At 36.4% G+C, this 17687-nt stretch overlaps 10 protein-coding genes across 10 annotated transcripts; 3 read left to right on the top strand and 7 right to left on the bottom strand.

Moving 5' to 3' along the window:
• Positions 1–76: 76 nt before the first annotated feature.
• B0P05DRAFT_542889 (uncharacterized protein) lies at positions 77–1354 on the bottom strand. The gene is made up of 3 exons (XM_051578362.1): positions 1042–1354; positions 630–993; positions 77–587 (listed from the first exon to the last, which is right to left on the bottom strand). Exons 1-3 carry the CDS (start codon positions 1273–1275, stop codon positions 157–159), a joined length of 1029 nt encoding a protein of 342 aa, XP_051434616.1. The 5' UTR covers positions 1276–1354; the 3' UTR covers positions 77–156.
• On the bottom strand, positions 1331–2508 carry B0P05DRAFT_542884 (uncharacterized protein). The gene is made up of 6 exons (XM_051578361.1): positions 2394–2508; positions 2220–2345; positions 2007–2172; positions 1731–1957; positions 1544–1684; positions 1331–1496 (listed from the first exon to the last, which is right to left on the bottom strand). The coding sequence occupies exons 1-6, from the start codon at positions 2460–2462 to the stop codon at positions 1398–1400; spliced, it is 828 nt and encodes a 275-aa protein (XP_051434615.1). The 5' UTR covers positions 2463–2508; the 3' UTR covers positions 1331–1397.
• A 1128-nt stretch (positions 2509–3636) lies between these two features.
• On the bottom strand, positions 3637–5069 carry B0P05DRAFT_542879 (mitochondrial carrier domain-containing protein). Its single transcript, XM_051578360.1, has 6 exons — positions 4883–5069; positions 4638–4833; positions 4513–4586; positions 4324–4459; positions 4146–4271; positions 3637–4094 (listed from the first exon to the last, which is right to left on the bottom strand). Exons 1-6 carry the CDS (start codon positions 5036–5038, stop codon positions 3811–3813), a joined length of 972 nt encoding a protein of 323 aa, XP_051434614.1. The 5' UTR covers positions 5039–5069; the 3' UTR covers positions 3637–3810.
• A 412-nt stretch (positions 5070–5481) lies between these two features.
• Positions 5482–6927, top strand: B0P05DRAFT_571856 (uncharacterized protein; the record flags this gene model as incomplete). Its single annotated transcript, XM_051581405.1, has 1 exon — positions 5482–6927. The coding sequence occupies one exon, from the start codon at positions 5482–5484 to the stop codon at positions 6925–6927; it is 1446 nt and encodes a 481-aa protein (XP_051434613.1).
• A 358-nt stretch (positions 6928–7285) lies between these two features.
• On the top strand, positions 7286–8215 carry B0P05DRAFT_587420 (uncharacterized protein; the record flags this gene model as incomplete). Its single annotated transcript, XM_051582588.1, has 4 exons — positions 7286–7360; positions 7399–7563; positions 7610–7690; positions 7760–8215. The coding sequence occupies 4 exons, from the start codon at positions 7286–7288 to the stop codon at positions 8213–8215; spliced, it is 777 nt and encodes a 258-aa protein (XP_051434612.1).
• Positions 8216–8247: 32 nt separating this feature from the next.
• On the bottom strand, positions 8248–10358 carry B0P05DRAFT_571854 (putative integral membrane protein conserved region-domain-containing protein; the record flags this gene model as incomplete). The annotated part of the gene is made up of 2 exons (XM_051581404.1): positions 8248–9776; positions 9809–10358. The coding sequence occupies 2 exons, from the start codon at positions 10356–10358 to the stop codon at positions 8248–8250; spliced, it is 2079 nt and encodes a 692-aa protein (XP_051434611.1).
• Positions 10359–10974: 616 nt separating this feature from the next.
• B0P05DRAFT_542868 (PUA-like domain-containing protein) lies at positions 10975–11824 on the top strand. The gene is made up of 5 exons (XM_051578359.1): positions 10975–11062; positions 11111–11263; positions 11307–11404; positions 11451–11655; positions 11707–11824. The coding sequence occupies exons 1-5, from the start codon at positions 11052–11054 to the stop codon at positions 11786–11788; spliced, it is 549 nt and encodes a 182-aa protein (XP_051434610.1). The 5' UTR covers positions 10975–11051; the 3' UTR covers positions 11789–11824.
• B0P05DRAFT_637685 (uncharacterized protein) lies at positions 11793–13497 on the bottom strand. Its single transcript, XM_051583660.1, has 2 exons — positions 13376–13497; positions 11793–13319 (listed from the first exon to the last, which is right to left on the bottom strand). Exon 2 carries the CDS (start codon positions 13314–13316, stop codon positions 11892–11894), a length of 1425 nt encoding a protein of 474 aa, XP_051434609.1. The 5' UTR covers positions 13317–13319; positions 13376–13497; the 3' UTR covers positions 11793–11891.
• Positions 13498–15386: 1889 nt separating this feature from the next.
• On the bottom strand, positions 15387–17131 carry B0P05DRAFT_542863 (pectin lyase fold/virulence factor). The gene has a single exon (XM_051578358.1). It carries the CDS (start codon positions 16648–16650, stop codon positions 15646–15648), a length of 1005 nt encoding a protein of 334 aa, XP_051434608.1. The 5' UTR covers positions 16651–17131; the 3' UTR covers positions 15387–15645.
• Positions 17132–17258: 127 nt separating this feature from the next.
• B0P05DRAFT_542862 (uncharacterized protein) lies at positions 17259–17678 on the bottom strand (the record flags this gene model as incomplete). The annotated part of the gene is made up of 2 exons (XM_051578357.1): positions 17564–17678; positions 17259–17508 (listed from the first exon to the last, which is right to left on the bottom strand). Coding segments are annotated over exons 1-2 (235 nt in total), but the record flags the coding sequence as incomplete, so codon positions are not given.
• Positions 17679–17687: the final 9 nt, after the last annotated feature.

Raw genomic sequence — 17687 nt, 5'->3', positions numbered from 1 at the left:
AAAAAGGCCAAAAAAGAATACTATTGTCTGAATTCAAGGCAATGAGTTGGTTCTTCCTCAATTTTGAATTCAAAGCTTTTCTTTTACATAAGTCTATCGGATGATTTATTAAACTGATTAAAAAAATTACATTTTACAAAATTATTATTAAAAAAGTTAGACTTCATCAGGAACATGCCTAGATAACCGTCGAGCAGGTGTATTAGTATCAATTTCATCAGGTACATTTCTTCCGCTATGAGGTATTACTGTGCTCTGTTGAGAAGCTGAGTAATAAGGATCATAGCCCGCATTGCTATTATAATCGTTATAGTAGTATTGGCCTCCTTCTGAATAGTTTCCTGCAGGATCATAAGCTTGAACAAATGGCCTAGGTTTTGTGCCTTGTGATGGTGCAGCAGTCACGTTAGTAGCAGAAAGTGCAGGTTGGCTATTGTTCTCGGATAGCATAGTAGGTGTTTCGTAATAGTGATTGAATTGAGGACTCACAGCATGCTTTCCTCCTGAATCTATCACGTTATTATCATCGCCATAGCCATTGTTTCTTTTACTACGACGACGTTTCATTAAAATAAAAGCAACACCAGCTAAATAAAGATTAGTTTGATATAATCATATCAAAGCCTTACCTATTAAAGCGAGTCCTGCAACACCTCCTACAACACCACCAGCAATGGCACCAGTATTACTTGAGGATGAACCTAATTGTGCATTTGAGACGACAGTTGGCACTGTAGTTCGATAACTGGAATAAGAGGTGGATGTAAAAGTACGATGGACTGAGCCCGAAGATGACACAGAGACAATAGGAACAGGTGATGAGGTCATTATTTCTGTAGAGGTCGTTGTACTAGCTGGCATAGAGGAAGACGATGTTCTATCTATTGTAGAAGAAGTAAGAATCAATCGAGTAGACGATAATTCACTCGTTGTGCTTGAAGAAGGCATACCAGAAGATGAAGGAGTAGTCGTAGTCGTTGTTGAGGAATCATTCTATATTGACAGGTCAGCCAAGAAGAAGAAAAAAAAAGTTCAACTCACATTTGATGTAGCTGGTTCAGTAGTAGTATTAGGAGTTGTTGTTGTTGAATCTATGGCTGATGTAGGTGTGTCACTGGTAATAGTGGTAGTGGTAGTAGGAACGTCAGACGTACTGCTTTGATCTGTAGTTGTAGCAGCAGCAGTAGTGGTGGTAGCGGTAGCGGAATCATTGATGGCAGACGTTGCAGACGGAACAGAGTTTCTTCCATCGCTTGCTGAAGTTGAGGCATCCATGATTGTTTATAAGATAAAAAAGAAAGAAGAGAAGAAAAAGATACAAAAATAAAACTTTTTTTGATTTGCCATCAACCGGTCACACAAACTGTTCGTTTTTATTCAACTGTGTAACAACGGATTTATTCTTCAGCCTTTTCATTGTTAATGCCCAGAAGGCTTTCAATGTTGTACTTTTTTAGCTTGTTAAAGTCTTGCACTACAGACAACATGCATATATTCTAAACCGGGCTTAGATTTTGTATTGAATTTTCATTTTTTTTTTTACCTGACAAATTTCAGCAATGATTGTCAATTCAGGATCCTTCAAATCCACTTTATGACCCGGGCCAACAGTAGCAGCCAATGCATTAATAACATCCATACGCTCCAATTTTGAACAGTTGCGCACTCGGCAGGCAATAGCAAACTAGACATGATAAGTCGTCATGATAACAAGTACGAATAAGTGTTACCTTTTTAGAGATCAATTTGCCATCTTGGTCTTCTTGACTGAAATGAGGTTTAAAAACGGATTTAGCAGCCTTTTCAATATCAGCAATATTGGCTTGGCATGTTTGTTCTACAGGTAGGTATCTTGAAATATATCGTGTTGTCTTGATTTGCTTTTCATTTAAATCAGTCAACATATGATGTACCAGTTTGACTGGTTCGATAGGAGGGCTGACTCGAATAAACGCCACTAGAAATAATATCATCAGCAACTTATGAATGTACATCTAAACATGTACCGCAATCAGTTCCCGTAGTGATATTAGCATATCGCTTCTTTCCTTTAGGCTTCTTCAGTGCGGCTACTTCCTTAGCGATAGAAGCCTCTAGATCCAATTCCTCCTCCTCTTCCTCGTCGTCGTCTTTTTTATCCTCTTGTTCTACAGGATAAAGTTCATCGCCATACTTTCGAAAATAGATTAGTATCGGACCTTATGTATCATCCTATTTACTCGAGATAAGATATCAAGTGCTTCTTTTACTGCACGACCTTCTTTTCCGCGACTGCACATGACAATAACGCCTGCCATATCAGGAGTAACATTAAAATTACTCTTGCTTCCTCCTCCTTGAGTGTCCTATTGCGATCGCATAAGCATACAGAAGCTTTTTGACTCATATCTTGCCTTTGCACAATGATAAATCTTTTGCTTCTTTTTCTTGTTTCCTCCAGTATTCACACCTCGCTTTGGCATAATATAGTAAAATAAGCTTCAGTTTTTTTTTTCGTTTTTTTTTTTTGTACATAAAAATACTAGAATTCAGTCACAATTGAGACTGCTAAACTCCTTGGTAGGAACTCAAGCAGAAATTAAAAGTGCACTGTAGTTAATCTATTCGAGGGCTTATTATAGTGAAGAGAGAGAGATAAAAAAAAGGGGGGAGGGAAGATTGATTACATATGAGATCAATTTAGTAATTTCTTGAGCATATATTGCATAATTTGACAGTTTAAATTAATTCAATGCATCTTTTAGACAAATTGTAGTATGACCTCTAAAAGGCTATGCAATATTGTGTTCATTATTTATGAAACATGTCACTCTTAATTAATGCATCATAGAGAAATACATATTGCATCCTGCGACTTTAAATAGACAAAATATAGTTTGGTCATGCTTACTAATAATTATGGTATGTTTGGTAGCGTTTTGGACGAAAAAAAGGAATAAGGTAAAATGACCAATTTTCATGGATTTTCCAAAAGGGTTCACCTTTGCGAGATATTTAAAACACCGATTCTAATATTTGTGAGCTGAAAAGTAGAGATAGGTGCATGCTTTAATATTCAACATGTTCAGTAAATAATGCCATTTACTTGTAAAGCTTTCTTCCGAAAGTTTTAGTGCAAAATATGCTTGTTATATCCATAAAACAGTAATTTGATTTTTGCCTTGTACGTCTATATTTTGTCCGTAGAGATGGCATGTAAATACTACTATTTGATGCGCAAACAAAAGAAGTACAATTTTTTGTAAAACGCCAAGTCGAAAAAAGCTCGTTCTTTAGCAATTTTGATTTTTGTATTTTCTCACGAAGGATTTTGACAAGATTGATGCGCACTGGTTTAGGCGCCACTTCAATTTAAGTATGTATACCCTTGGGCTTAAGGAAATCAGTCAACTATGATTTTATCATGGATTTTAAGATGTATTACAATCATATAGTACAGTAAATTCACAGCTCTTATAGTAGAAGGGAATAGAACAAAATCAAGTGATTCGATAATTTTTTGGACTCTTTGTACCAAGTGTTAATGAGAACAAAATGTCCTCAAGATGATCTATCATGGAGAATTCTGTCCATAAAAATAATAGAAAAATCTACTTGTCATACACTTAACAATTTCCCTTAATTCCTTTTAGATTCCTCCGAGTGAAAAAAAAAGCCGTCTATAAAGTTGTGCACGGCTAAAATAAAAAAAAATGTGGGGATGACAAGTCGAATTTCGTGTAACTTGAATTTAATGTGGATATAGAAAAACTGTCTATGATAAAAAAAAAGACGTTGCATGATTTAACAATATACATGAATGAAGTAGGCTTATTTCTTTGCAGTAGAAACAATAGCAGTAACTTCACCCTCTTTTACTTTTTCTTGAAAGAGATCAAGCCATGATTTCACTTTTTCATAGACCATGAATGTAACAGCTTGACCGGGAGCAACTCGTAACAATCTAGGTGTCAAACCCTTATAGAAAGCCTTAGGTCCTTCTTTACTCATGATCTCAGTAGTAACAATCTTGAAGCGTTCCCAACCAGATCCACTGGCAGTAGACTTTTGGATACGAGTCTTGATGGTATCAATAGGAGCATTGGAAAGAGGACCTAACCATCATCGTGAGAACAAATTACACCATGTGAAATATATAAGCTTACCCATAGCACCAGAAACACCACCAAGAATTAAGTGTTGGTAAGAAGGAAGTTCTTCAAGGTTTTGGTAGTTTTTGGCAACTCTCTTGAATTCTTGGTAAGCAGTAAAGTTAGCAGCTTGATTGGTGGCTAATAAAATGAATCAATAAGGATGAACATAACATATTGGTATTGTATCTACCTTGTCTCAAAGCAGTCAATGTAACGCCCTTGTATAAAGCTCGAACACCTTCTTCACGAACAATTGTGTAAGCAGCATGAGGAGCGTTACGATACTTGGGAATATCCATAGGATCAGCCATAGAGTGACGTTGAGCCTATATAATGTTTATCATGAGCAACATGGACTTCTTCTCTTGTTTTCTCTTACCTGAAGACGAATTTTAATAAGATCCATAGGAGATACTACCATAACAGCTTCAGTAGTACCGGCAGCAAGACCAGCTAAATGGTATGTGTGAGATGACACATAAACTTAAACAGAGGCCAACTTACCGAAAAAGACAGCAGTGGTGCTTACTTTTCCATCTTGATCAGCCATCCATGACTTATACAATTCAAAAGAACTGAAACGAATAGCCATCTTGGGAACAATACCAGAGACAACAGCACCAAGGCCTTTATATAAAGCCCAGAATGATTCATTTCGAATGATCTTTGCACCTACACCAAGAAAACCAAGTGGTTTGCCCTAATCTCTATAGATAAGAAAGAATTATCAAGGGATCTTTCTGACTTACACTAGCATTTCTGGCAGCGTTCTTTGCTAATTGCATTCTGACTTTAATTGTATCCAAAGGATGGCAAGTACATGCTTCCATGAAACCAGCTGCACCACCAGCAACAAGGTGTGTAAGGAGAGGAGTCTTTTGTTTACCGTCGCCGTTTTTACTCATGTTAAATAATATATAAAGAGAAGAAAGAGAGCAACAGAAAAAGAAAAGAAAAAAAGTTAATTTATATCACTAAAAATATTAATTTTCATATGGGCTTTCTAAATCATTCATTCATTCACACCCTTTTAAAGCCAATCAAAGAGCATTTACATAAAAGCAAATGCGGGGTAAATTAGGAAGTGCACCGGAAAAAGCGAATCACATGCCTGTGTAATTGGCTAAATGTGCTGACCGAGAGGTATTCGCACAACTGTAATTTCTCTCCCGTCTAAATGATTACTCGTGTTTGATTTCCGGTCATTTCCGTCATCGCCACTTGAATCAAATTCCCCATGATATTATGCAAAAGTTTAGAAGTGAACCAAAGCGTACAAATATACAAATACAGAATTGCAATAAATCAACCACTCTCTTTTCAAATCTTTTTTCTCCATTTTATACGAATGACATTCATAGATGATATAAACTTGTTTGATAACGATATTGTCAATACAGAATATCGGGAGCGCAATAAGAGTCCTAGTCAGCAATGGTATTTTGATGAATTCTCTGGTGTTTACCGACAAAACAATTTAAATCAATCCAGCCTGACAAATATATCAACACCAATGAATCAAACCAAATCAAATGAGCCACCTTCTTTTGCATTTCGATTTTCTATAGATGAACCTTTATCAATTCTTTCTAGTGTAACAACAGAAGAAGGAGAAGACAACGATGACGATGATGAAGATCAAGAACCATGGCCAGCGCCTACTTCCATTGACGAAGTGTATCGACTTTTAAAACGAGCTCGGGATAGTCGAGATCGACACAAACAACTAGATCTCTGTCGCACATTAATGGACACAGCCTGTCGTACTGAAGCTTCCTCGTTTATTACATCGTCTCCTATTCCTGGTACACCACCTGTCAACACAAGATATAGACAACAAGAGTTGCGCAGAAAAAAGAAGAATAATGACCTCATATTGGACGAAGTACTTGTACTGGAAGCACAAAAGATTTTAAAACGACTTGCTTTAGGTGGAGGTGGAATCGGTCATGGCACAGATGGTGATGCTCAATTCTTGCTTGCCAATTGTTATGGCGTTGGTGGACTAGGACTACCACTGAATCGAGAAAGAGCGTTTTCACTCTACATCCATGCGTCTAAGCAAAATCACGTAGAATCAACCTATCGAGCAGGCGTGTGTTACGAAATAGGGATTGGTACACGCAAAGACTATCATCGGGCCGTCACTTTCTATAGAAAGGCAGCCAGTCATTCTCATGTGGCAAGCATGTATAAATTAGCTGTGATCTGTTTACGTGGTTTTTGTAACCAAACAATTCAAATACGAGAAGGTCTGACTTGGCTTCAACGAGCAGCTTCCAACAAATACCCACATGCACTCTTTACACTCGCCACTTTACATGTCTCTAAAGAGTTTGCGAATACGCATTTTGTGCCTGATATGAGTTATGCGCTTGAACTGCTTCACGATTCTGCACAAGAAAACTATTTGCCAAGTCAAGTTAAATTAGGAGAACTTTATGAGATGGGGAACGAGCTAGTCGAGATAGACGATGCATTGTCGATCTATTGGTATACTCGTGCTGCTGAACAAGGCAATGCCGATGCAGCACTGGCATTATCTAGTTGGTACTTGACTGGATCTACAGATATTCTTCCACAATCAGACAGAGAAGCTTATCTTTGGGCACGAAAAGCAGCATCAAACCAAAATGCGGATAGATGGACAATTGCAAAGGCATATTTCCTTGTAGGCATGTATGTAGAAAGAGGGATTGGAATTGGCAATATTTCATTAGAGGATGCGAATGTTTGGTATAGACGTGCTGCTGCTCTTGGACATTTGGGAGCTATGAAAATGCTGAGTCAATAAAGAAAGAGATATGTTTGTTTGTCTAAGCATTGTTCAATTTAGGTAATTATTAAAAAACTTAAAAAAAACTAAATGGAACCTTTCTGTTATATTGTTCTTTATTTTCTTTTCTTTTACCCTTATTATGCAGCAAACATATTCAAAGACAAAATCAAAGCTACCGATACCTATTACAAGGCGTAAGACTGCAACCAATGAGGCCGTGACACTTTCCAAATTAGAAAATGAAAACAATAACAAGCAAAAAAGAAGAAAATCCACTTTATTTTCTTCCACCTGTTCACGTAGGGCACAAGAAGATAAAAACTATAATAAGAGACTCCCAACAAACAATGATCATTCTTTTTCTTTTTCTATTATGCACCACACAAAAAAACCAGCTATTGGTCCTACTATCCTACTAAAAGAAAATATTGAGCAACTGAGGAATAAGGTACTTGTTATTGACTTATACTGTGCTTAACCTGTTAGAACATACAAGACAGACTTGTAATAAAAACACAGGAAGAGGAGATCAAAAAGCTGAAAAGACTCGTTACCACCAGTTTTGCTAATAAACAAGAAAATATTCAACTTGAATTATCGAAAAAGTCAAAAATGCAAGATAAAATGAAAATCATGACTTTACAGATTGAGGTAAAACACATTTATTTTTTTTATTAGCCTACTCATTCTAGATTAGGAATTGAAGATACAAGTTATAAATTCATTGAAAGTAAAAGAGAAGACTGAGCCTTTTGAACCTTATAGCCAACAAATTCAAGTACTTAAAATAGAACTAGAGGCAAGTTGAACAAAGAGACACATAGCTCTTTATTTATGCTGTTAATAGTCAAGGCAAATAAAGTTTGATAAGCAAATCAAAGAACACAAAGCAAAACTAAAAGAAAAAGATAAGTCTATTCGAGACCAACAAACAATGATTTCCCAAACAAAGAAACAACATACATCCCATTTGTTACATATTCAACAAACACATCGACTCCACATTCATCAACTACAATCTCAACACCAAAAAGAACTTGACAACATTAGACACAGTATCCATCCAATTGATTTGGAGGAGATGATTTCCAAATCTCTCGTTGATTTCGAGCAAGAACAGCATAACCATATAACTTCAAAGCCTTTTGCATTTGACAGTCAGAAAATTGAAAAACAATTGCATTATGAAATCGCAAATCAACAATGGTATTCTAAGAAATACATGCCGGTTGATGCAGTCACATGGCCAGCCCCTTTTCCCTTGTCTCATCTTCGAAAATCTCCATTGCAGCAAATTGGATAATTGTATATAATAAAGGTATATTTTTATTTTGTTTATAAAGAAAGACCATGTTGGTCTTCATGGTATTGATGAATGCTATTACGATAACGAGGTAACAAAGGCGTATCATCATGAACAACCATAATATCCTGTGTTGATTTGACTGGCATAAAGGGCCCATCATTTTCTGATAATTCTTTTTCTGAAGAAGAAGAAGAAGAAGGACTATCACACAAAATGAGGTTTTCACCAGAGGAAGATGAAAATGAGCATAACGATTCTATCTCCGAATGCCTGTTTTCACTTCGTCGAGGTGGCAGAGGGGGTGGAGGAAAAGAAGATGGCTTCTGTTCACTTGTAAATAACTGTGTCATCTTCCTGTTGTGTGATTCTTGCAGCTCTCTATTTCGCTCTTCTCTCACTTCTTTGGACACTTTCTTTTTATTAAACAAACTACCTGCCATATTATACAATGCGTTCTTTTTAGGTTTGTGAGAGAGTTTGCTGACATTATTAAATTTGGCTAGTAGGTTGTTATGGCTGGATTTGGACTTGATGGATGACGCTGTTGTCATGGTCGAGTGTGAATCGGAGCTGTCGGCTTCGGGATGATGTAATAGTGGTTCAGGTACTGCGGTTGACATGTCTTCTTTAAATCGACTGACAGGCGCAAGCTTGTCTCTTTCTTCAAAAGATTGTCGCCGTTTACGATATTTCACTTCAGGCAAAGATAGATGATGGCTTGCAGATGTTGTAAGTACAGAAGAAGTAGAAGCCCGTCTTATTTCTTTAGCAATGACAGTATCTAGAGGAGAATCATCTGAATCACTATCCATTGGGCGATTAAGGCTTGCTGGATTAGAATAACCACGTAATCGAGAAGTCGGTGTTTGTGCAGACAAAGATACTTCCAATGTACCAGTAGACCCAGCCCTTAGCTTAGGCAATAGTAGCTCATTCTTTTGAGCATGAGGAGTGATAACCACTTTAGGGGGCAGCTTGTTACCAAGCATGTCTAACTCAATACCAGAAGGCAAGACAGAACAAGGTGATAGTTTAGGGGAACTAGGTTTTGGCACCCGCTCGCCAAAGATGCCGCCTTTCCCTTGTGAGGGACAAAAGGGAAAATCGTCCATATTAGGCAATACAATATTTTCCATCATGAATTCACGAATCTTGGACTGGATAGCATTAGATACCATGGATAACCGAATTTGTTTATCAGACACAATAGGCGTAATTTCCCAATCCATGATAGGCATTTCATAAAACCCAACCCAATACCGATTGCTTGGAGGAGGTTTAATTTTCATCAAGAGTTTACCAGACATCTGTTTAAGCATAACAGAAAGCACCAGAGGCACACGAATGGGTTTCATTAAAGAAGAATATGTCCAAGTAAAATCAGTTTGTATTACAACACGGAGGCCACCTGCATATGTAATGGTCCCTTCGGCCAAAAGATCGCCTTCAGGCGTCAATGAAAGTAGTTTGGGTTGCGTCACATAAGGGATCGATTCACCAATGTCTACATGTTGCACTGTGATCTCACCCAGGAAGCTAGGTCGCTTCACTTTTTGCACTTTTTTGTGATTTTGTCTTGAAAATGTCGACGCATATCTTCTGTCTTGTAAAGGCCCAGAAATAATCTTCCTAAAATTGCATTTAACCATTGCACTTCGCGGTATTCGGCGTCTTGTTGCACAGTACTAATTAAAGCTTGCATAGCGGCAGGGTTAAAGTGGGTCATATCCATCATTTCGACATGGACTGCATTTGGTGACTCCATCATATTGGATGCTGCTAACAACCCAAAGTACCAGTCTTCTTTGTCAATAGGTCGAGCACACGTAATGTAAAGTTCATTATTTGTTGTGAAATAAGGAGGAATATCATCATGGTGATGATCTAGAGGGATGTCTCTTACAGTATCTGATTTAGGTTTGAGTCTAATAGCGACTGACTTTCCATAAATTTCATGTTCTTGGTGAGTTTTTTCAGGATAAAGACTCACAACATAGTTATGTACAGGTATGATAACTTTGCATTCTTCTTGAGGCAAATGATCGGATTCGTAAATAAAAAGTGCTCCACATTTTAGTTCTGCATAAACATGTTCTTTTTGACGTTTAGAGCCTTGGACATAGGATTGAATACCAGACATCAATACAGCTACATTTGAGTCTCCTTTGGGCTTGTATTGCTGAGTTAAGCGTATCCATCCTGACTTTTCTTGTTGAATGTATGGGTTTAGGCCAACTTGGTCTTTTTCCTTTTTATTCTTTGATGCCTTCTTGGAAAAGAGATAGATTACTGTCAGCAGAATAGGTATAAACGTAATTCCACCCAGCAAGTAAATGACAATGATATCTTTGAATTCAAGCATACAGAGAAAGGAAGAGAAAAGAAAGGAAAGGAATGGCAAATTATTCAACAATCAACCAAATAAAATAATAACAACGCCAACAACAAGAATAGGGGTGGTAAACAATCACTCATCATAAACAATCGCAATTTTATGGTTCTTTTTTTTGCCACTTCATGCTAGATGAACTTTCAAAAGCGGCCTTTCTCCTTTGTGATTTTTTTGTTGCATTAGAACAAAATGCATAGGTTTTTTGTTTGTGGCAAATTCAAAGGGGGAGGGGGAAGGTACAGTAAATTACGGTTTCCATAATTTAAGAAAAAGGGAAAATAATCTTAAAAATAAACGAAATAAAGCTTCTTTGTGTACTCATTTTGAATCATTTATCATGTCAACAAGAGTCATTCGGGACTGTCTTTCTTTTGGAAAAAATTGAACTTTGCATCAAAATCGACATTTTTTTTTCTCTTTACCTTTTACAAATAGAGAGCCATGTTTAAAAAGTAAAGCCTATCTTGAAAAACAACGCGTGTTATTGACAAGGCAGATAGGTTCAATTTCTCTGAAAATATTGCTGGTCAGTCACAACTCAAGTCTTCAGTCCAACGTAATATTCGCTCAAAACTCAATGAGCAATATCCCAAGATTGAGTCAGTTTTAGAAGACTTGATGCCCAAAAAGACACCTATTGTTCAAATTAAAGGGTAAACATGTCATGAAAACAACATAGACTGATATGATATCTAGTCACGATCATATTTCTTTCCTCTCTATCAATGGTGAAATTCTCTTTTTCCAACATTTTGATGGACCTTTTATTCCTTCTCTCGCTTTGTTGCATAAATGTATGTTGATTGATTTGATATGGCACAACTAAACATTATATTATAGATCCCGATATGCTTCCTCAATTACAAGTAGATCGCGGTGCTATTAAATTTGTTTTATCAGGAGCCAATATTATGTGTCCAGGCTTGACCTCCAAAGGTGCGCGTATGGATGAGGATTTACCAGCAGGTACAGTAGTTGCCATTATGGCTGAAGGCAAGGAAAATGCTCTTGCTATTGGTTTGCTTAAAATGAGCACAAAGGACATGTACGTACATTAAAAAAAACGAGAGAGAATTTAACTGACATTTGCTATTAGTAAATTGGTCAACAAAGGCATCGGTGTTGAAAACATTCATTACTTGACAGATCCTCTTTGGAAAGAAGTCATTCATTTGTAAATTATTCAATAAACTGTTTTTTTATTCAAGAGAAAAGGGGGGCCGTATGTATAAAAGTATATGTATATAGAATTAATGTACAAGGCGATAAAAGAGTATAAAATTACAAAAGAGTTTCTCTTTCATCTAAGGTTGAAGTGGTTGGCATACATTGTTTGACGCCATGAACAAAAAGCTGCCAAATAGACATAACAAAAATAATTAGGCGAGTCCAAAATGATATCGTCGCATCACACTCTTGCTGAGATTGCAGTCCCATTTCTTCGTCGTCATCATTGTTTGCGTGATAAGATATATTATTTACAAAGGATTTCATTTTAGTACTAATTTCTTGCTTTTTGGTGGAACCATAGTGATAGATTTTAGATGAAATGTATGAAAGTGATGGTTTCTGTTGCTGGTGTTGTTGTTGACTATTTATAATGTCTGCCAATGACTGGTATGAAATGACCGAGGAATCATCGTCTAAAGATGACCTTTGGCTCAAAAAGGTGCTGGATCGCGTCACGGGGCTAACTTGAGTGATTTGTGCAACATCGTCTTCATTTGTCTTGTTGGTGGTAATTGGAATCATGACGCTGTTTGTTGTGCTGTGATAGGAAACTGACATTTCTTCATGATAACTGTCATTATCATCATCGTCATTATCATTATCATCATCATTATCATCATTATCATCATCATAGGAAGAGGCAGCAGTAGTAGCAGTAGAAGACAGCTCTGGTTCTTCACCTTCGGGTGTAATCAAGCCATCCGAATCTGACAAAGTATCATCGTCTTGTTGTGTATCAAAATTCTCTGGGTAAGCAGGTTCTTGCTGCAAATGTGAATTCTCGACAAATGCATACATGTATTCTTGTGTATCTTCTTGGTAAAGGTAAGGAGACGTGTCAAACAAAGACGGTGTCTTTAAGAATGCATTGGATTGTATTCTTAGCTTGTTATTTTCTAGATCTTCATCTTCTTCTTGAATACGATAGAACAGCGAGTCATTGTCACCAGCCTGTTTAGATTCAGGACATGGACTGAGATTATAGAGGTATCCATTGGTATTCCAACATTCTGTAGCCTCTACTTCTTCTTCATCAAAATAGTAGTCTTCATCCTCAAGGTCTTCAAATGGCTGCGGTGGCGGTTGAATAAAAGGAGGCGTAAACATAAAGTCATCACCTGACAAAATGACAGATGGCTTTACAGGCACAATGCCCAACAATGTTTGCTGTGATTTACTGTAAATCTTATGAAGAAACAAGTTTTCTATGAATGAATAAGAAGACCTCCTCTTGACAGACGGGTCAGGACAGTTTTGTTTGGTGAATTTGCGAATAGTGGCATAGAATGCACGATTAGCTATTTCAAAACTGTTGGGGAGTAGATGGCTGGCATAGTCATGATCGATATTGGCTTCTTCATGTAGTGAGCGGAAATTTTCGATAGCTTTCTTTCTAGTTAAAACTCCAATGTTGTTATTTGATTCAGGCACAAGTCCTGTTGTTGGCGGCAAATTTTGTTGCACAGCAGTCAGCATTTACTATATAAGATGAAGGAGTCAGAAAAAAAGAAAATTTTTGATAGAATACAACGTACAATAGTTTATTACGCAGTAAAGAGAAGAAAAGAAGAAAGAAATAAAAGGAAAAACTTACTCTTTTTATAACAAAAAGGTATGTTTGGAAAAGGAAAATAAATAAATAAAGGTAAGAAAAAAGGGGAAAGGGAGAAAATGTAAAAATGATAATAACCCAGTAAGAAAAAAAAAAACTAAAGCATGACCTTTTTTTTTTTTTTTTTTTTTTTTTTTTTTTTTTACAAAACGGTAGTTTAAAAACATATTTTCTGTGATACCTTGGATTGCCATCATACGAGAAAATAAGTCAATGTTTACATTGATTTTACTTGCAATTCAGTTAGTTTGAAGGTGATGAAAGTCCGGTAAGAACTTGTCTTAATTACACCTTGTCAAGATTACTTGAATACAATGTCAATGAAATACTGTATTTAACAAATTCCTGAAGAAAATAAAAGCCGCACATAAAGCCTTTTTTTTTGCCCTATGCTTTTACATGCATGCCTGTGTTTGTGAAAGCAGACAATGGTATGTACTAAAAAGACCATCAATAATTAAGAACCGACTTTTGAAATCATGCGTTCTTATTGGTGTCTGATAAGAAATTGTACCTGAACTCCATACAAAAAACGTCAACATCACTTTTTGATGGTTGACAAGAATCGGAACAACAAAAACAGACTCCCTTAAAGACGGTAAGACCTTAAGAAAGAAGACATGCTTTGAGGAAAATTATAGGCACAAGAAATTTGATCGCTATTTCATTTTAAAACTAATAAAAAGTATCATAGTTTTTTTTCATGTTACAATCAAATGTAGCTTCTGTGAGAAAAACCTTTTTTAGGGATGGAACAAATAAACGAGCTCAATAAAGAAGCTAAACTGAAACAACTCTATCTTGACTGGTATTCGTCCTTTCTTTTTCAGAGAACGAAAGAGAAAAAAAAAAGGACTTGATTTGTCTATTCAGCAGTATCTTGTCTGAATCTTAAACTGGCTGATTTTTAAAAATAACAGAATTCCTTTTTAGGAGGTAAATTTCTTTTGGGATGATGGTAAACACATTTAAAACCAATTCTATGCCAGATTTAAAATCTTCTCGTATAATTATAATAGTAGGAAAACTTGAAGAGAACTAAAAACTTTTGCGCTTTTTTCTACATATCTGTGTACATATCCTGTTTTAGCTCATAAACTTTAATAGAAGGCGGTAAAGGAAAAAAAATCAGCTGAAAAAAATAGACGCAACTCCAGGAACAAGAATTTTTTCGAGGCATTTCACAGAATCATGACTTTACTCTTATACAAGTTATCTCTATCTACAAAAAGGAATAAAAGAAAACAAAAGAGGACGCAATGTAGTTAGAAAACGAACTTTATTTTCTAATGATATAATCTAACTTAAGTTTATATTTGTGTGCACGAATTGGTTAATTTAGTCGATGGATACACGATAAACCTTGCCAACCGTTTCAAGTTGGACTTGTGTATTCAATACAAAGTATATCAGTTAACATGTACTTAGGAATAAGTAAAATTAAAATAATTTCATTAAAAGAGATGCATATACATAATCAAGCAAAGCGACTAACTAATTTTGAGGGACGGATTTCGAATTATTGTCTTTATTTAAACTTCATGCAAAGAGACATATAATAGTCAAGTTCTCCTTACTTTCTTTGTTTTTTCTGCGTGTATGTACGAACATAGGAAAAGAAGTTTCTCTTGCAAAGCGTTCATGCAGCCTCGAAAGAGATGCTTGGATAATTCAGAAATCAATTTAGATTTAAGAATAAAATTTAGAGAGAAAAGGTATCTTTTAATCTACAAAGATATAAAAATGCTCATATTTAAAACATCCAAAGTAGTTTTTTCAAAACAAAAGAAACAAATGCAAAATGATTTATTCAATTACTCCTTAAACCTTGTTTATTTGTCATCAGTGTCAAGTTAAGAATTGGCTTAGCATACTAAATTTTATTTTCCTAAGCTCAGAGATCTTATAAACCATATTTTTTTTATTCATAAAATATTGGCTCGCTTGAATTAACAGTATTACACAAAGTTCTATAGTATCCTATGGTTTATCTGATATATGTATCAAAGTTGTTAAAGAAATTCTGATTATGAAGATAGCTAAAAAAGAAGAGGGTCAAGTCTTTAGTGGTTAATGACTTATATATTACTTCATGCTGTGTTGAATGGTTTGCTACGAATTTCAGCATAGCCAAAGTAAATGAAAAAATATAACCAATCAAGTATTGGTTTATTGTTATCGTTGTTAAAAGGTTCAGACAGAAGAGTCAATCCATGAAGTAGAGCCAAAGACCTTGGCAGCACTATATTGGGCAGCTTCAGAAGCAGTCAATTGCTTAGCAAAAGAAGCGCGCGAAGAAGACCAAGCACTGGCACCATTGTTGCTATATTCGGCAAAAGTGACACTGGAGGTATTGGGTGTGGCATTGCTCCATTGAGACCAACCAGCAGGGTAGATGTGGCTATTGATAGTAGAATACATAAAAACAACACGAGCATATTGGTTCCAAGGACGACCCAAGTAACAAGTATGAGTAGCCTGTGATATTGAAGTAAATGCAACAGTGGAACTATAATTGGAGGCAAGAGGACCAGAAGGAACAGTGGCTTTAACAATGCATTTGTTAAAATAGAAGCCACCAACGCTGCTAGAAGAATCGCGGTTGTGAGCGGTAACAAACCCTCTAGAGTTAGAGGCAATAATACAACCTTGGAAGTAGCCAATACCGTAACCCCAGATGAAGTCAACAGAACCTTCGATGTAGCATTTTTTAAAATAGCCGCTACCGCGTCTGTTAATCAAAAGGGTATCTTGAAAGCCATAGAACTTGGCGTTGTAGAACCCAGCTTGAGCACCCTCAAGGTTAAGAGCAAGACCAGCAGCATCGGTTTTCTTATAAGTATTAGCAAAAGTTATATTGTAGACTTTAACATTGCTACCCTTGATAGTCAAAACAGCAGAGTCAGTATCAGAACCAGTCTTGGATTGTGTATCATGACCAGCGTTGTATTGAATCAAAACAGTGCCACTACCAGAGTTCTTCAAAATAACGTTAGAGCGAGTGATAGAGATTTGTTCAGTGTAAGTGCCAGGTGCAATGTTGATAGTGTAGGTGGTGGAGCCGCTAGGAAGAGCCTTCAAGGCAGCAGAGATGGTCTTGTAAGTACAAGAGGAACATACGCTGACTGAGTTGGCGGCAGAGACCAACGAGATGGCCAAAGTGAAAAGTAAAAGGAGAGGACCCAAAGACAATTGCATCTTTGTTTGACAGATAAAGAAGAAGAAGATCGACAAAAGAGGCAGATTTATATAGCCAATGTCTCGAGATAGATGATGAAGCCGAAAATTTGTGTGACATTCAATTTATGCAAGCCGGAAGGTAAATTAAAACCAGGTAACAGTACCATTCAACGTGTTTTGTGCGACGGCAATCCTATTCAACGCTTTTCAAAACAAAACAAAACAATGTTAGCTTTCTTCAGGGTGTCAAGAATTTGAAAGTATTTAATTTTTGGGCAGTTTACATTTTTTTATAAAGGGATACTTTGATTCGAAAATTCAAACTGAAGAGGATGATACTATTCATGTTTCACGATTGGCAATAGAATCTAAATATACAAAAAGCTTCTACTGTTATACAGTCGACGAAACTAGGTTGGGCCAATAAAAAAAAATTGGTCATTTCTAAATTAAATTGGGACAGAGATGTGAAAATGGAACACGGAAGCGAAGATGGGACAAGGATATGAAAATGGGACGACAATGTTAGTATGTTTTATACAAATCAAAATTGATTTATTCACCTATTGATAAGAGTTAGAAAATGGAAAGATTTATTTTTGAGAAGACCTCTTGCCTGTAGAATCCTTAAGCCTTCGCTACTTAAAGCTCAGGCACCACATTCGAGGTGGCGCTTTGTCGGGTGAACATGGTAGGGCGTCCTTGGCCGTTCCAAATAGATTGAGCTATTGTGAGCATATTCTTCGAAGCTATAACGTCTCGATTCCAAAAAATATTGCAGTTTTTGCAAACTAATACTTGATGAATCTTCCGTTTTTTGATGCCACTTCCTTGAGTAATATGCTCCAATTTATTTTCAAGGCACGAGTTGCAAGTCTTTATAATACAGAAGTGTCAATATTCAAATTATGATCAAGTAAACATTATATACCTTGGAAGCCTTATACTCGTCTATATCCAGAAGTAACAACTCTCCGCGTTTTTCATTGTCTGTACAACTTTTCAATGACGCCATAACGTAAACATTTAAACTTGACATGCGACTTGTTTTTCAA

This window comes from Gilbertella persicaria (genome assembly GCF_025201335.1).
Source record: "Gilbertella persicaria strain CBS 190.32 chromosome Unknown B0P05scaffold_21, whole genome shotgun sequence".
Classification (NCBI taxonomy): domain Eukaryota; kingdom Fungi; phylum Mucoromycota; class Mucoromycetes; order Mucorales; family Choanephoraceae; genus Gilbertella; species Gilbertella persicaria.
The sequence above is the reverse complement of the archived record's forward strand: the minus strand, read 5'-3'. Positions and strand labels throughout refer to the sequence as shown.

Excerpts from the sequence above, each read along its gene's own strand:
- B0P05DRAFT_542884 (XM_051578361.1), bottom strand. The coding sequence starts at position 2,462 with ATGCCAAAGCGAGGTGTGAATACTGGAGGAAACAAGAAAAAGAAGCAA. Across the intron at positions 1,685-1,730 it reads GCAAATTGATCTCTAAAAAG|TTTGCTATTGCCTGCCGAGT; the intron begins GTAACACTTATT and ends TATCATGTCTAG. Across the intron at positions 1,497-1,543 it reads TCATTGCTGAAATTTGTCAG|AATATATGCATGTTGTCTGT; the intron begins GTAAAAAAAAAA and ends AGCCCGGTTTAG.
- B0P05DRAFT_542863 (XM_051578358.1), bottom strand. The coding sequence starts at position 16,650 with ATGCAATTGTCTTTGGGTCCTCTCCTTTTACTTTTCACTTTGGCCATC.
- B0P05DRAFT_542868 (XM_051578359.1), top strand. Across the intron at positions 11,405-11,450 it reads TCTCGCTTTGTTGCATAAAT|ATCCCGATATGCTTCCTCAA; the intron begins GTATGTTGATTG and ends ATTATATTATAG. Across the intron at positions 11,656-11,706 it reads AAAATGAGCACAAAGGACAT|TAAATTGGTCAACAAAGGCA; the intron begins GTACGTACATTA and ends ATTTGCTATTAG.
- B0P05DRAFT_542879 (XM_051578360.1), bottom strand. The coding sequence starts at position 5,038 with ATGAGTAAAAACGGCGACGGTAAACAAAAGACTCCTCTCCTTACACAC. Across the intron at positions 4,587-4,637 it reads CACCACTGCTGTCTTTTTCG|CTGGTCTTGCTGCCGGTACT; the intron begins GTAAGTTGGCCT and ends CATACCATTTAG. Across the intron at positions 4,460-4,512 it reads TTATTAAAATTCGTCTTCAG|GCTCAACGTCACTCTATGGC; the intron begins GTAAGAGAAAAC and ends AACATTATATAG.
- B0P05DRAFT_542889 (XM_051578362.1), bottom strand. The coding sequence starts at position 1,275 with ATGGATGCCTCAACTTCAGCAAGCGATGGAAGAAACTCTGTTCCGTCT. Across the intron at positions 994-1,041 it reads CTGAACCAGCTACATCAAAT|AATGATTCCTCAACAACGAC; the intron begins GTGAGTTGAACT and ends CTGTCAATATAG. Across the intron at positions 588-629 it reads TGCAGGACTCGCTTTAATAG|CTGGTGTTGCTTTTATTTTA; the intron begins GTAAGGCTTTGA and ends ATCTTTATTTAG.
- B0P05DRAFT_637685 (XM_051583660.1), bottom strand. The coding sequence starts at position 13,316 with ATGCTGACTGCTGTGCAACAAAATTTGCCGCCAACAACAGGACTTGTG.